The sequence below is a fragment of the Gymnoscopelus braueri genome (genome assembly GCF_963280865.1).
Source record: "Gymnoscopelus braueri genome assembly, chromosome: 22".
Classification (NCBI taxonomy): Eukaryota; Metazoa; Chordata; class Actinopteri; order Myctophiformes; family Myctophidae; genus Gymnoscopelus; species Gymnoscopelus braueri.
Window position 1 is genome coordinate 4,515,031 of NC_137624.1, and position 13,091 is coordinate 4,528,121.

At 39.6% G+C, this 13,091-nt stretch overlaps 1 protein-coding gene across 1 annotated transcript; it reads left to right on the plus strand.

Moving 5' to 3' along the window:
- The first annotated feature begins 1,779 nt into the window (after nucleotides 1-1,779).
- Nucleotides 1,780-10,973, plus strand: LOC308078411 (butyrophilin-like protein 10). The gene is made up of 5 exons (XM_080419564.1): nucleotides 1,780-1,906; nucleotides 6,361-6,702; nucleotides 7,839-8,120; nucleotides 9,690-9,835; nucleotides 9,983-10,973. Exons 2-5 carry the CDS (start codon nucleotides 6,462-6,464, stop codon nucleotides 10,070-10,072), a joined length of 759 nt encoding a protein of 252 aa, XP_080275690.1. The 5' UTR covers nucleotides 1,780-1,906; nucleotides 6,361-6,461; the 3' UTR covers nucleotides 10,073-10,973.
- Nucleotides 10,974-13,091: the final 2,118 nt, after the last annotated feature.

The window sequence follows — 13,091 nt, forward strand, 5'->3', positions numbered from 1 at the left end:
TATTGATATAATGAATTATATTGCCTGTGTTTTCCCATCATGTGTAATGGGAAATCTATTTGCCTTATCAGCAACAAATATGCAGCGATGGTGAAGAAAACTTCTAGGGCTATGAAAAAGAAAATGAGTGTTGTCAGCACAGCAATGAGAACTTGGCAGGACATTTATAGACAACCCCCAAAACAGTGTATGACTCGATTTTTCTAGACAATATTGAACTGAGAATAAGATAAAGAAGGAAGTGAAAACTCAACCATGAAACTAAAACTGCTGAACTACAGTACTTTGAGAGTCCTATTAATGTTGCTTTGTTTTATGTGCTTTACACTATTTCCATAATTCATCTTGCCTTTATTATTCATAGTAAAGGCATACTATTCAAATCAAATGAAAATGTTCTTCAATCATTTACTTATTTTATGTTTGCATTGTTTTGCAGCAGCCTATGAAGAAATAAAAGGCGTTAGTAATTTGCACTGTCTGGCGAATATAGATCTCACCAGTGTGTAAAAAAAAAATAGTTGCCCACCACTGTTCTGGTGCAGTGGTTTTTCATGTCAAGGACCCCGAAAATAGTATGTAGCCTACTTGTGGACTCACATCTGAAAATATTTTGTGTCCCCATACACGATTTGTATTGTTAAAAATGTTTCAAAGATATTCAGAATATGCCCCTTTTTACGATGTTTTCAAAGTGGGTCCCCGGGCCCCACTTTGAGAACCACTGTTCTAGAGCATACAGAAGGTCCAGAAAGGATAGTAACACATGAGCAGAGGCAATTGAGACGATTAAGACCCTGACCCAAAAGATGTCTTGGGACCCTTCTAATCGTCGTGAATGACCAGGCCCAGGTAATTGCCTACTTTGCCTACTTTGCCTAATTTGTCTGTGTGTATGTGTGTGTGTGTGTGTGTGTGTGTGTGTGTGTGTGTGTGAGTGAGAGTGTGAGTGTGAGTGTGAGTGTGAGTGTGAGTGTGAGTGTGAGTGTGAGTGTGAGTGTGAGTGTGAGTGTGTGTGTGTGTGTGTGTGTGTGTGTGTGTGTGTGTGTGTGTGTGTGTGTGTGTGTGTGTGTGTGTGTTGTTTGTTTCTGCCTCTGAAATTCAGGGTCAGGCTCTGGAACAGTGGGTCTCAGTTGGTCCAGTATTCTAGAGGGCCTCCCTGACCTTTGGGCCCCTGGGCCTGGGCCGACATGCCCGTTCAGGGATCCAGCTCTTTCTCCAGCATGTGACCAGGTAGTGATGGCATGTGAGATGCAGGTGATTGTGTACGAGTTTCTTAATGTAAGGTTAGAATCCATGATTATTCCAAGATATTTGAATTTTGATGACTATGTTTATCTTTTCACCCTTGGATGAAAAGCTGGGTGTGATATTTTAGGGTCAGCTTGCTCTGCCGTTTTGGCGCACATCCAACAGTGTCATTGGCATACATTTAAAAATTTATTTACTCTTGGGAAAGATCTTATGTAGAGGCTAAATAACAATAGGATCAGCCCACGGTTGATCCTTTTGCCCCATGAAAGTACTTGATTAACACACATAAGTGTGTCTTATTTGATAAATATGAGATTATTCATTTCAATGCACCAGGGGAAAATATAAACTTAGAGTTTATTATTTCAGTAAAATAGACGGATTAGAGTTAAACCCAAAAGAAGAACAGGACACATTCTGTTGGATGGGAACTGGGAAGTAAAAAAAACCATGTGACAAAAACAGAGAAGTAATAATAAAGTACATACGACAAATCAGACAAGACAGTTTTCCATTGTCAGAAAAGGCTGGAACACTACAGCTGATGAAGTGCTTAGGAATGATGGAAGAAATCTGACAAAAGAGACAATGCCTATGTTAACTGAATCTAGAAGATGGAAGTAATACAGCTGTTACAACACACCTGTAACAGGTATTTGTTTATTTTTTGTTTATGTTTAAGTGTAAGTTACAAGTTATTTACAGCTGTGTTACAGACAGGGTAGGGAGGGACTTCAAAAGTTTGTCGACGCACCATGACATGGTAGCTCATTTGTTGTAGAGAATGATCAAATAACATAATATTGCTTTTCATCCAATTGCAATTCACACTAATTCAATTTATTGAATTCATGTTTTTAGTTGCTAGGTTATTGAAATGTTACTACTATGTTTTAGTCATTTTATTTATTCCTACTTTTACCATGTTGCCTGATTTTTCTTATTTATTTATTTTTGCACTGCTGTTGTGTCCCAGGGCTCCCGAGAATTTTAATCTCAATGGGATTTTATTTCTGGTTAAATAAAGGTAAAAAAAAGAAAAAAAGAATTGATCACTTGTTATTAACAAACATATTGATACTTCTGATACTGATATTAACTTTTGAGGATCAATCCCCACCTAAAAATATTGACATCATCAGACGTGTGACCTAGCATGCATACGTCATGACATCATACATACGTTCGGCGTGGGACGTACACAGAGGATCAAACATGGCATTAGTCAGCAGTGTGCTGACTAATTATGCTATGAAATCATGTATCAGGATTTTCCTAATTTTAATATTGGGACACTGCAGCAACACTTCTGTAAAAGGTAGCGTTATGTTTACACATTACACATGTACAACTGAGGAGTTACAGACTGAGAAGGGAGGGATTGCAAAAGTTTTGTGAATGGCATAAACGCGTTACGACTTCCTGCTTTCTTGCTACTACTGTATAGTGTGTTCAATGAATTTTGAATAAAAATTCAACATTCTTTGAACTTCAGAGTGCTTTTTTAATTATACGATGCAGTTGGGAACCCAGTTGAACCTTATACCTTTCCAAGACTGTCAAAAAGCCCACTGAAGCTGCTAGCTAGTTTGCTAACACCTGCTACTCAAATTTCCAGATGAATTTTGCGACATATAGGACACATCATGCTAAACATTGGCATCATTAAGTGCACTTGAGAGCCTAAATGACAGAGTTCTTGCAAAGCTGCATGCAGCATGACCAATGAGCGGACAATAGAGATAGACAAGCTGCTAAATACAGGTCTGAAAGAGGCTTTTGGCTTTTGGGCCTTACATACACTGTGTTGCCGAAGGCTCTGGCCTGGCCATGACTCATGCACAAGACAGTGAAGACACGTGCTGAATGGTCCAGCGATTAGCTCACTTATGGCATGGGGCCCTATTCCCAGGGACATTTGAATAAACCACTAATTAGGGATTTCGGACTAGGCAAGAGGCGTTTCCCCGCAAAATTCGGTATTCTATGGCACCCCCCTCACCCGCCAAACACCTGAGCTACCCGTTACATTATGCATAGGTGTGGTTTGGGCGTTACAATGATAAAACCAATCACCGTGCCAGAAGCCATTGCCTTTAAGAGAAGACTGCGCTAGCCGTCATCCCGATCCAATATATGCTCTAGCCTATCTACCTGTCTGCACTGTTGCCTGGTCTGATTATTATAAGCCACATTGGGCTTGTTTTCCTTCTTTTTTTTTTTTTTATCCAAATACATTTTTATATTAATTTGTAGCCTATTGTGTTCACAATAAGCTTGTCATATTAGTCAGATCCGGAATAGTATATGAAAGCCATTTAAAATATGTATACTATTGGTACACACTGGCTGCTCCCAAATAATTAATTACATCATGTTGCGACAACGCTCCTACTGTACGTGGTACACAGACAAACAGTAGCACATGGGTATAATAAATTGGACAGTTTTAGGAAAGGTCTATAGCCTATGTACTCACGTTGGCTGTTATCGTTCTATTTCCACCGTTCTAATGGATTCCAGGGGTGTGTAAACATCTCTGAAGTTGCTCCATAGTTTCCTCTGAAGTGACGCAGTTAAAGTTAACTTACATCCATATTGTCCCCGTTATCTTTCATCATCCACCTTTGTTCAGTAATCCCGAACAGAGCTAAACTTTAAGTTTACATCAATCAAAGCCTCTCAAACCCAGACACATTGCTGCGATGCGTATGTGCGTCGCCTACCCAAAATAACAGACATACAAGCTATCAACGGCGCTGCGTCATGTCGTGTCGACAGCCTACAGATCTGTTATTTTGGACAGCATACAATGAGGCGCGCGCGCGCCACGGAGTAGCCTATCACTAAACCAAAAACATTACATTACGTGGTCAACAACATACTAGACATGTAACTTGCTTGGAGCTTTTAATGCAGTGGTTCTCAACCTGTGGGTCGAGACCACAATGGAGCACCCAACGCCTGGCGAGCTTGTAGATCTGCTATTTTCACAATATTTATCTGTGGAACCGAGTCAAACAAAATGGGGGGGTCCCCAGTTCAAATATGGTTATTTTGGGGGGTCATGAACGTAGCGTTTACGCGGGGAATATAATAATAATATAGGCTAATATATATAATATAGGCTATAATATAATATTCACCCGTGACCCGCAGCATGGGTTTAATGAGACAGCAGCCAAAATGAAAATCACACTATGATCCGATCATCTTATAAAAAATGTAAGTGCTTAAGATTTTAGCCCAAACCCAACGGGACCCGACCCGGCCCGTCGGCACCGGCTGAGCCGGGTCTAAGTTTTTTTTACATCCAAATAAATTCACATATTAATTAATTTGTAGCGTAGGCTATTGTGTTCACAATAAGCAACTTGTCATATTAGTCAGATCCCCAAGAGTATATGAAAGCCATTTAAAATAGTTATATATTCCTACACAGCTGATGCCAAATAATTAATCAACAGGGCAGCGCAACGCTAAAGTAGCCTAGGTCAAATCAATCACTGTCTTGTCATGACGCAGCAGTAGAGAGCTCCCTTTAAAGTTTAAACCATAACATGACATAAATAATGGATCTTCAGAACTTTCTTCATGTCTTTTTCACCTCAAAATAAATGTTGGATTATTTCTTCAAATGAAAGCACAGGCAGCGGCCAGAAGGTAACATTTGATGTGATTTCTCCATTGCAAAAATGATTACGGTTATTCTATGAAACATATATTTCATAGAATAACCATAATCATTTTTAAAATGGTTATGGGGCAGTGTATATATTTATATAGCCCTATTTGCTCCAAGCTGTTTTTTAAATAAAATATAGACTGTTAGGGTAGAATGACTCCTGTTCTTAACGAATTACCAAGATTTAATGAGAAATAAGGCTTCTTTAGAAAAATGACTGACGGGCTGGGCTGGGTCTAATTTGTCAATTATTAGTCGAGCCGGGCTGAAATATTTAGGGGATATGAAAGCTCTAGTTAGTAGTTTGAAGTGCTCATGTGGCCTTAGAGTTGCTTCTTTTTGTTTTCATAGACCTGCGGACTGCGGTTGCTTATTTCTCTCCAAGGCTGGCAACACGGCTCATGGTCCAACGCACAAAGCCATTGTAGTGTCTGTGTGCACTTGACGGGTGATTTTATAAACCAGCGGGTGCTTCTAGAATCCACTATCCCCCGTCCCCAAGCCGTACCCATGTGTGTCTGCAGAATTGCAATGTGGGGGATATAGCAACAACACGCCCACGGGCACACCTCCACGCGCAAATAACGGCGTCGGCATAATGGTGACGGGTAGAGCAGGTGCTAGAATAACCTATTGGGGCGGCGCAGGTCCATTATCCCGATTTAACGGGGAATTTTTGGCCTGAGAATGGGGCCCTTATGGCTATAGCGTCTTTCAGAGCCATGCTGTTAAAAATAAAATGTGATGATATTATACAACTAGGATTAATAAAAGTGCCGACATTTGTGCCGACACTTTTTACATTTCTACTGTGTTTTGCTGACTTTGATCTGAAGTTTATTCATTTCACTGTTTTATTATTATTGTCTTGTTGTCTTTTTCTTTTTTTTAATATGTACTGTATAGCACTTTGAGATTTGTTTCAAATATAAAGTGTGTTACAAATAATAAATTATTATTACAAATAAAATGTACAGTATTAGTGAAGATAAGAATAGAAATGGATCGTAACAGTGTGGATGTGGAAGTACACAGTCAGCCAACTTCGACAGTGTATCATGAGCAATATATCTGTCAGCAATCAAACATTTGCATCAGTGGTTAAATGTGTCATCAGGCTTATGGTTCATGCTTTTTTTAAATGTTATTTTAAGAATCAATCCAAACATGTTAGTAGTAATATCATTAAATATTTGTTGAACGTAGTTGAACAATTGAACATGTGTTTTATAGCAACAATTGTAGTTGCTGTTATGGACAAGGAAACAGCATAGGACTGTCGGGTCTCTGCTCCACATGTAAAGTGTCTTGAGACAACTTGTTGTGATTTGACACTTTAATGAAATTGAATTGAATTGAATTGAAATAAAGATGAAAAATTACAGATTACTATATTAACTGTATTTTTGTTTTATTTTAAGGAGATCCTCTTGTGATCGGGTCATCTCAGGATGTGCTGGCCAAAGTGGGAGATGACGTGACCCTTCCTTGTCAGGTTAAGCCAAGTGTCAACGTGGAGACCATGACGGTGGAGTGGTCGAGACCTGATCTAAGGCCGGTATACTTGAACATCCGCCAAACGGGGCATGCTGTTTATGACTTTCTGCACCCGTTGTACAAACAGAGGACAGACCTGTTTGCTGAGGAGCTGTGTCATGGTAACATCTCACTGAAGCTGTCCAGGGTGCAGATCTCGGACGAGGGGACGTTCAAGTGTTTCGTTCCGAGCCTACGCAGCCGCAGTGAGATCCAGCTCCTTGTTGGTGAGGTTTAGTTGTCAACAGTGGTGGAAAAAGTACTCAAATTCTTTACTTAAGTAAAAGTACCAATACTGCAATATAGAAATAGGCTACTCTGTTACAAGTAAAAGTCCAGAATTCAACATTTACTGGAGTAAAAGTACAAAAGCTTTGGCATCAAAATGTACTTAAAGTACCAAAAGTTAAAGTACAAAAATATTTGAAAATAGCAGATCTACAAGCTCACAACTTACAGCTTAACTTTTTTCGTAATTAATGCCGTACTTTTCCATTCTATGTCACAAAAGTAGCAAAAATAACCGATCTACAAGCTCAAAAAAAGTTTTGAGCTTGTAGATCTGCTATTTTATGCTATTTTTGAATTGGAATCCTGAAAAGTAACATTTTTATTTAATTTCAAACGCATTTAGTTATACTTATGTTAACTTTATGGACTTAAATACAAATACATTGGACATAAAAAAGACAATAGAATTTTAAAGGATCTACACCATGAATTAAAAAAAAATATTTGATATTTAATATCATATGGTGTATGTCCCTCAAACCTTTTTCAAAAGGTTTGAGCCTAAATCATCACTCAGATATACTCATCCCAAGTCAATTGTCTCTGGCTTATACAGCACTTTCAGCTGGAATACCAAAACGTCCTGTTGGGCAGGGGGGGGCTACTGAGCAATTCTGTCTGGCCAGCATCAATGCAATGGCAATGCAAGTGATGTCACTTGCATTGCCATTCTGAAATGGCCTGTTCAGACACGCCCATTCTGAAAATCTCTGAAATGAGAATGAATGACTGAATGTTAAAAAAAAAAATGAAATTCATGGTGTGGCCCCTTTAATACCTAATATAGACATTTATTAGACAATAATATATCAGTATTCCGATATTAAACTGCGGGCCGCATTAAGTGAAGGTGGGGCCGCGTGTGGCCCCCGGGCCGCCAGTTGCCCAAGTATGGCATATAGACGCATGGCTGGGCGGATAGATAGATAGACAGATAGATAGATAGATAGATAGATAGATAGATAGATAGATAGATAGATAGATAGATAGATAGATAGATAGATAGATAGATAGATAGATAGATAGATAGATAGATAGATAGATAGATAATCATGCATATTTGTTTTTGCAGGGGCTGTGTCTCAGCCAGAGATCTCTTTAAATGGACCAAAAGAGACTGGCTTATCTTTGACGTGTGATTCTGGGTGCTGGTATCCACAACCTGAGGTGTCTTGGCTGGACAGTGATGGAAACCTCCTCCCTGCTGAACGCTCTTTGACGCCCACAGGTTCTCAACACTGTTACATTGTCCAGAGCAACGTAACGGTGACGCGAGCAGGACGCGTGACCTGCAGAGTTCACCTACCACACATCAACCACACTATTGAGATCGAGAACGTCCTCTCTGTATCTGGTAAGTTCCATCACTCTTTAACACATTGACAGACCTCTGTAAATACCTTTGTCAAAACAAAATCCATTCAGTGTAACATGCTACGTATATACAGGTACATTCTGAAAAAACGTTTTTTTTTCTTCTGTAATGTAATTCAAAAAGTGAAACTTTCACACAGTCTAGATTAATTACACACAAAGTATTTGTTTTAATTTCAAGCCTTGTTTTGTTTAAATCTTGATGATTATGGCATACAGCTTAAATAAAAAAATCCAGTAGCTCAAAATATTAGAATTACTTAAAGGACCAATTCACCCATTTTCAACCTATATGTTCCATATAATAGGTCCCTCACTAATGCTCATGATAATATGGTACAATTTTTGTCTACTTGGCCTGTGTCTCAGAGGAGGGCTTTGAACAGTTCAGAAACCCGCCTACCAGTGACATCATCAATGGAATCCAAGCTAATAGAAACGGCAGGCTTTCTATTCCTGGAAAGTTAGCATGCTGTAATAGAAGCCATTGTTCTCGCATTAATACAAAATAATTTAAAAAAAACAATTTAAATTTTGTTTGAAGTGCCAATGATGTCACTGGTAGACAGGTTTCTGAACAGTCCACAGCCCTCTGAGACACAGAGTTGAGTAGACCAAAATGGTACCATATTATAATGAGCATTAGTCAGGACCTATTATATGAAGATAGGTTGAAAATGGGTGAAGGGGTCCTTTAACCCATGAAGACCGGGAAAGCATCTGTGTAATTTTTTTGATTTCTTTGGCTATTCAAAAATAGCAGATAATACAAGCTCATAGTGCGGCGTAGATCTGCTATTTTTGAAACATCGTGAACATTTTAGCAAATCTTTGAATATATATGTTTTTTTAACCAAACATTTGTTACTCAAATCTATTGCTTCTGGGGATTCTACAAATGTCTTCTAAAACAGTTTTTTGAAAAACCCAAAATAATATATTTTTGGCCGCGGACCCCCATCTCAAAATATGTTGTACCAGGGACCCCCCAGAAGTAAAGATTTGAGTAAAAAAAATTCGCTTTAAAAAATATATAGCCTATATTCAAAGATGTGCACACATTTTCACGATTTAAAAAAAAATTGCAGATCTACAAGCTCGTACCGCGGCACTCTGCGCTGCGCTATGAGCTTGTAGATCTGCTTTTTTTTAATCTTGTATGTGTGCACATCTTTGAATATATATATCTATATATTCTATCAAAGCAAACCTGGGCTTCCATAACACCTCAGTAATGCCACAGGCGGATCACCGCATGCCATGCTGCATTGATGCAGCATTTTGTGTAAAAGAAGCCCCATGCCAAGTATTGAGTGCATAATACATGAAGATACTTTTCAGATGGTTGACAACCATCTTAATTTATTATGCACTCATTCTTTTACACGAAATGCTGCATCAATGCAGCGTTGCATGGAGTTGATCAGCCTGTGGCATTGCTAAGGTGTTGTGGAAGCCCAGGTTTGCTTTGATAGCGTCCTTCAGCTCGTCTGTATTGTTCGGTCTGGTATCTCTCATCTCTCGACAATAACCCATAGATTCTCTGTAGAGTTCAGGTCAGTCGAGTTGGCTGTAGGGATTGAGGCTCCCACAGTGCGCGGACGGTGGGGACTGATTCCAGTGATTCCGCTGTTTGTCATGATCATCTTGGTGGGAGCAATGCTACGTGCTACCTGTGGAGGAGGATGCAAACTGGTAAGTCTTGACCTGATTTGTTCATTTATTTTTTCCATATTTTATATATCCATCTATCTATATACATATCTAATGATACCAATGTGAAGATCAAAATGATTAGTGTCTGCACATTGACCAATCACTCTGTCTTACATCTCAACTCAGGATGGCAGTAGCCTCGGTCCCAGCCTCACTCATCTGCGAAGAGAAGAGCCTGGTCACGACCTAAAGCAGCGAGTGTCTAGGAAGTCCTGAGTGGATAGGATTTCCGGCGTACACGTTTCCCCCGGAAACTATATTTTTTGACCAATCACAACACTCGTTTCATTCACGGAGAATGTTAACAGATTTGTAAAGCATCAACGTCATTTCCTTGGGCGGTACTTCCGCCAAATTCAACCATTTCCGGTTGTCAACTTCCTAGACAACAACCAACATCCCAGGTCTTGCCCAGGGTGGGATGGCAGTGGCTCAGGACGTAGAGTAGCTGCCACGTTGTGTCTCGATGGCTGTGACGTTGTGGCCGTTGATCAAGACTTGATCAACATCAACGGCCACGCGCACGGTCCACTCTCCCACTCGTCAAACCGTCACACAACCCACTGTGCCAATAGAGCTGATTGGCAGAGCTGTCGTGGCCGAAGTAGGCTAAGCCTACTAGTACACACTGTTAGGTCATAACAGAAACGTTACAGTATTCATGTGAATGTTATGTGCAACAATGTGAAATAATGTATTTGCTTTGTACAAAGTTGAACACAAGCAAATGTTATAATGTAAAACAATTAGCAGACGTTAACAGTCTTCCACTGTACAAGCAGCTTTTGCAATTGTGGTGAAAACTGGGAGAATTTGGTAGTGAATGTTGAAAACCTGGACATTATGGTAGCAAATGTTGAAAACATTTGAGTGTTTTACAGATATTTGTTGGGACTTGGGAGCCTGAAACCTGGCCAATCCAAACCGGCATAATGTGGTTATTGTGGACCTTTGACCTTTTTATGTGCTTTAGATTCAACACTTACTGTAGTATCAGCATCACAGCATCAAGTTCAACAGGTGATGTACTCGCACTCCTTACGGTGTGTGTGTGTGTGTGTGTGTGTGTGTGTGTGTGTGTGTGTGTGTGTGTGTGTGTGTGTGTGTGTGTGTGTGTGTGTGTGTGTACTACTTCATCACAGATTACAACCACACACGGACATTTTGAAAACATGACCAATGACAAAAAACTCCCATATCTGCTAGGCGAAGTACAACAATGTGCAAACACAGCAGCAAGATTCGTGAGTTGCTGTGATAGGAGAAGGATATCAAACGGAACACAACCACCCTAAAGACTAATCATTGTGTATATTCCTGCACTATACCTGCACCCAGTGATCTTGGTACATAGAAATTGATCTATTGAAGATTCTGACTTTCAAATGTACATATTTTTTGTTTTGATTGTATTTCTGTATTGTTGTATTGTGCTTTCTGCTTTGGCAATGTAAACGTATGTTTTCTCATGCCAATAAAGCCCTTTGAATTGAATTGAATTGAATTGTGTGTGTGTGTCAGGGTGCTCTTTATTAAATCGACGTTTTGGTCGTTAGACCTTCATAAGGACAAACATGATGTCTGTCCTGATGAAGATAAAATAAAGAGCATATAATAATATCATATAATTTAATATAATGTAATAACAAAATCACACCCAGTGTGAAGTGGGCGGTGTGGTCATCACAGTGGCCATCACAGTGATGGAAGCTCACTTAAAAAAAATGTTTTTTTTGAAGTGCATAGTCCTATTTATAGGTTATTAGTTTCATCATGTGTCTCGCTAGCCAATCACAGTGCTGAATAGAGTAAGTAAGTAAGTAAATTTTATTTATAAAGCACATTTCAAAACAAGGTTACAAAGTGCTGTACAATGGAACACAATTAAACAAAATTAACAAGTTAACAACAGAGTATAAAAGTATATAAATAGAGTAATAAAACAATACAACAACAAGGATTAAAACAAAGCAATTTGTCCGTGAAAGTCAGGTAGAGCTATGGGTAAAAATGCTTACGGAACAAATGTGTTTTTAACATCCTCTTAAAACCTTCAACAGACTCTGCATTTTTTATGGCCAATGGTAGGGCGTTCCACAGTGTGGGAGCAACCACTGCAAAGGCCCGGTCACCCTTTGTTTTGCGATTGGACGCAGGTATTTTAAGAAGGCCTTTGTCAGAGGACCTGAGGGATCTCATATTGTCCTTAGGAGGCAGTAGGTCCAAAATATAAGGTGGGGCCAGCCCGTGTAACGCTTTATAAGTGGTTAGGATAATTTTAAAATCTATTCTGGACCTAACTGGTAGCCAGTGCAGTGCGGCTAACACCGGAGTTATGTGTGCTCTGCGGTTGGTGTTAGTAAGGATTCTGGCTGCCGTATTCTGCACTAGTTGGAGTCGGGATAATGATGAACGGCTCAGGGTGGTATAGAGTCCGTTACAATAGTCAAGACGGGAGGAAACAAAAGCGTGCATGACTTTTTCTAGATCTTGTGAAGTGAGCATTGATTTAATTTTTGCAATATTGCGTAGATGGTAGAAGCATGACTGGGTAACCTTTTTAATGTGGAACTCGAAGTTCAGAGTCAGCCAATAGAGTCAGCCAATCACAGTACAGCTAATAATAATAATAATAATAATACCTGGGATTTATATAGCGCTTTTCTGAATACTCAAAGACGCTTTACATGTTGAAACTAAGTAGAGCAAAATAAAAACAAAACAAAAACAAAACAACTTTAATAAGAGAATCTAGAGAATAAAAAGTTAAAAGGCTGCAGAGGGCCAGGGGTGTACTAATGCTAGGGGTGTACTATTATGAGCCAATCACAGTACAGCGAAGGGTGTACTAATGAGGTGTCCCAACCCCACTTATAGGGGCGGCTACACCGCCCAAAAACCACATTGATTAAGTTTAGGCCAGTGGTTCTCAACCTGTGGGCTGGGGATATTGTTAGTGGGCTCCCAAATAATTACCAAAACACTTATCAAGGTGCCCAGATGTCCATATAGTGCTCACTTATCCTGTATACATATTGTATAGACCCCTTAACAGACGACGTCACACTGGTAAGAACCAGTGTGCACGCGCAGGCCAGCACCAAATGAAACCCATTCTGTCATGTCTCACTAAGAGCTGTTGAACTAGCAGCTTAACACCACAAGAGGGCAGAAGTATACAAAACATCAGAATGTCTGCTCGCATGTTAGATTTGTGTTGTAGTCGGATATGATT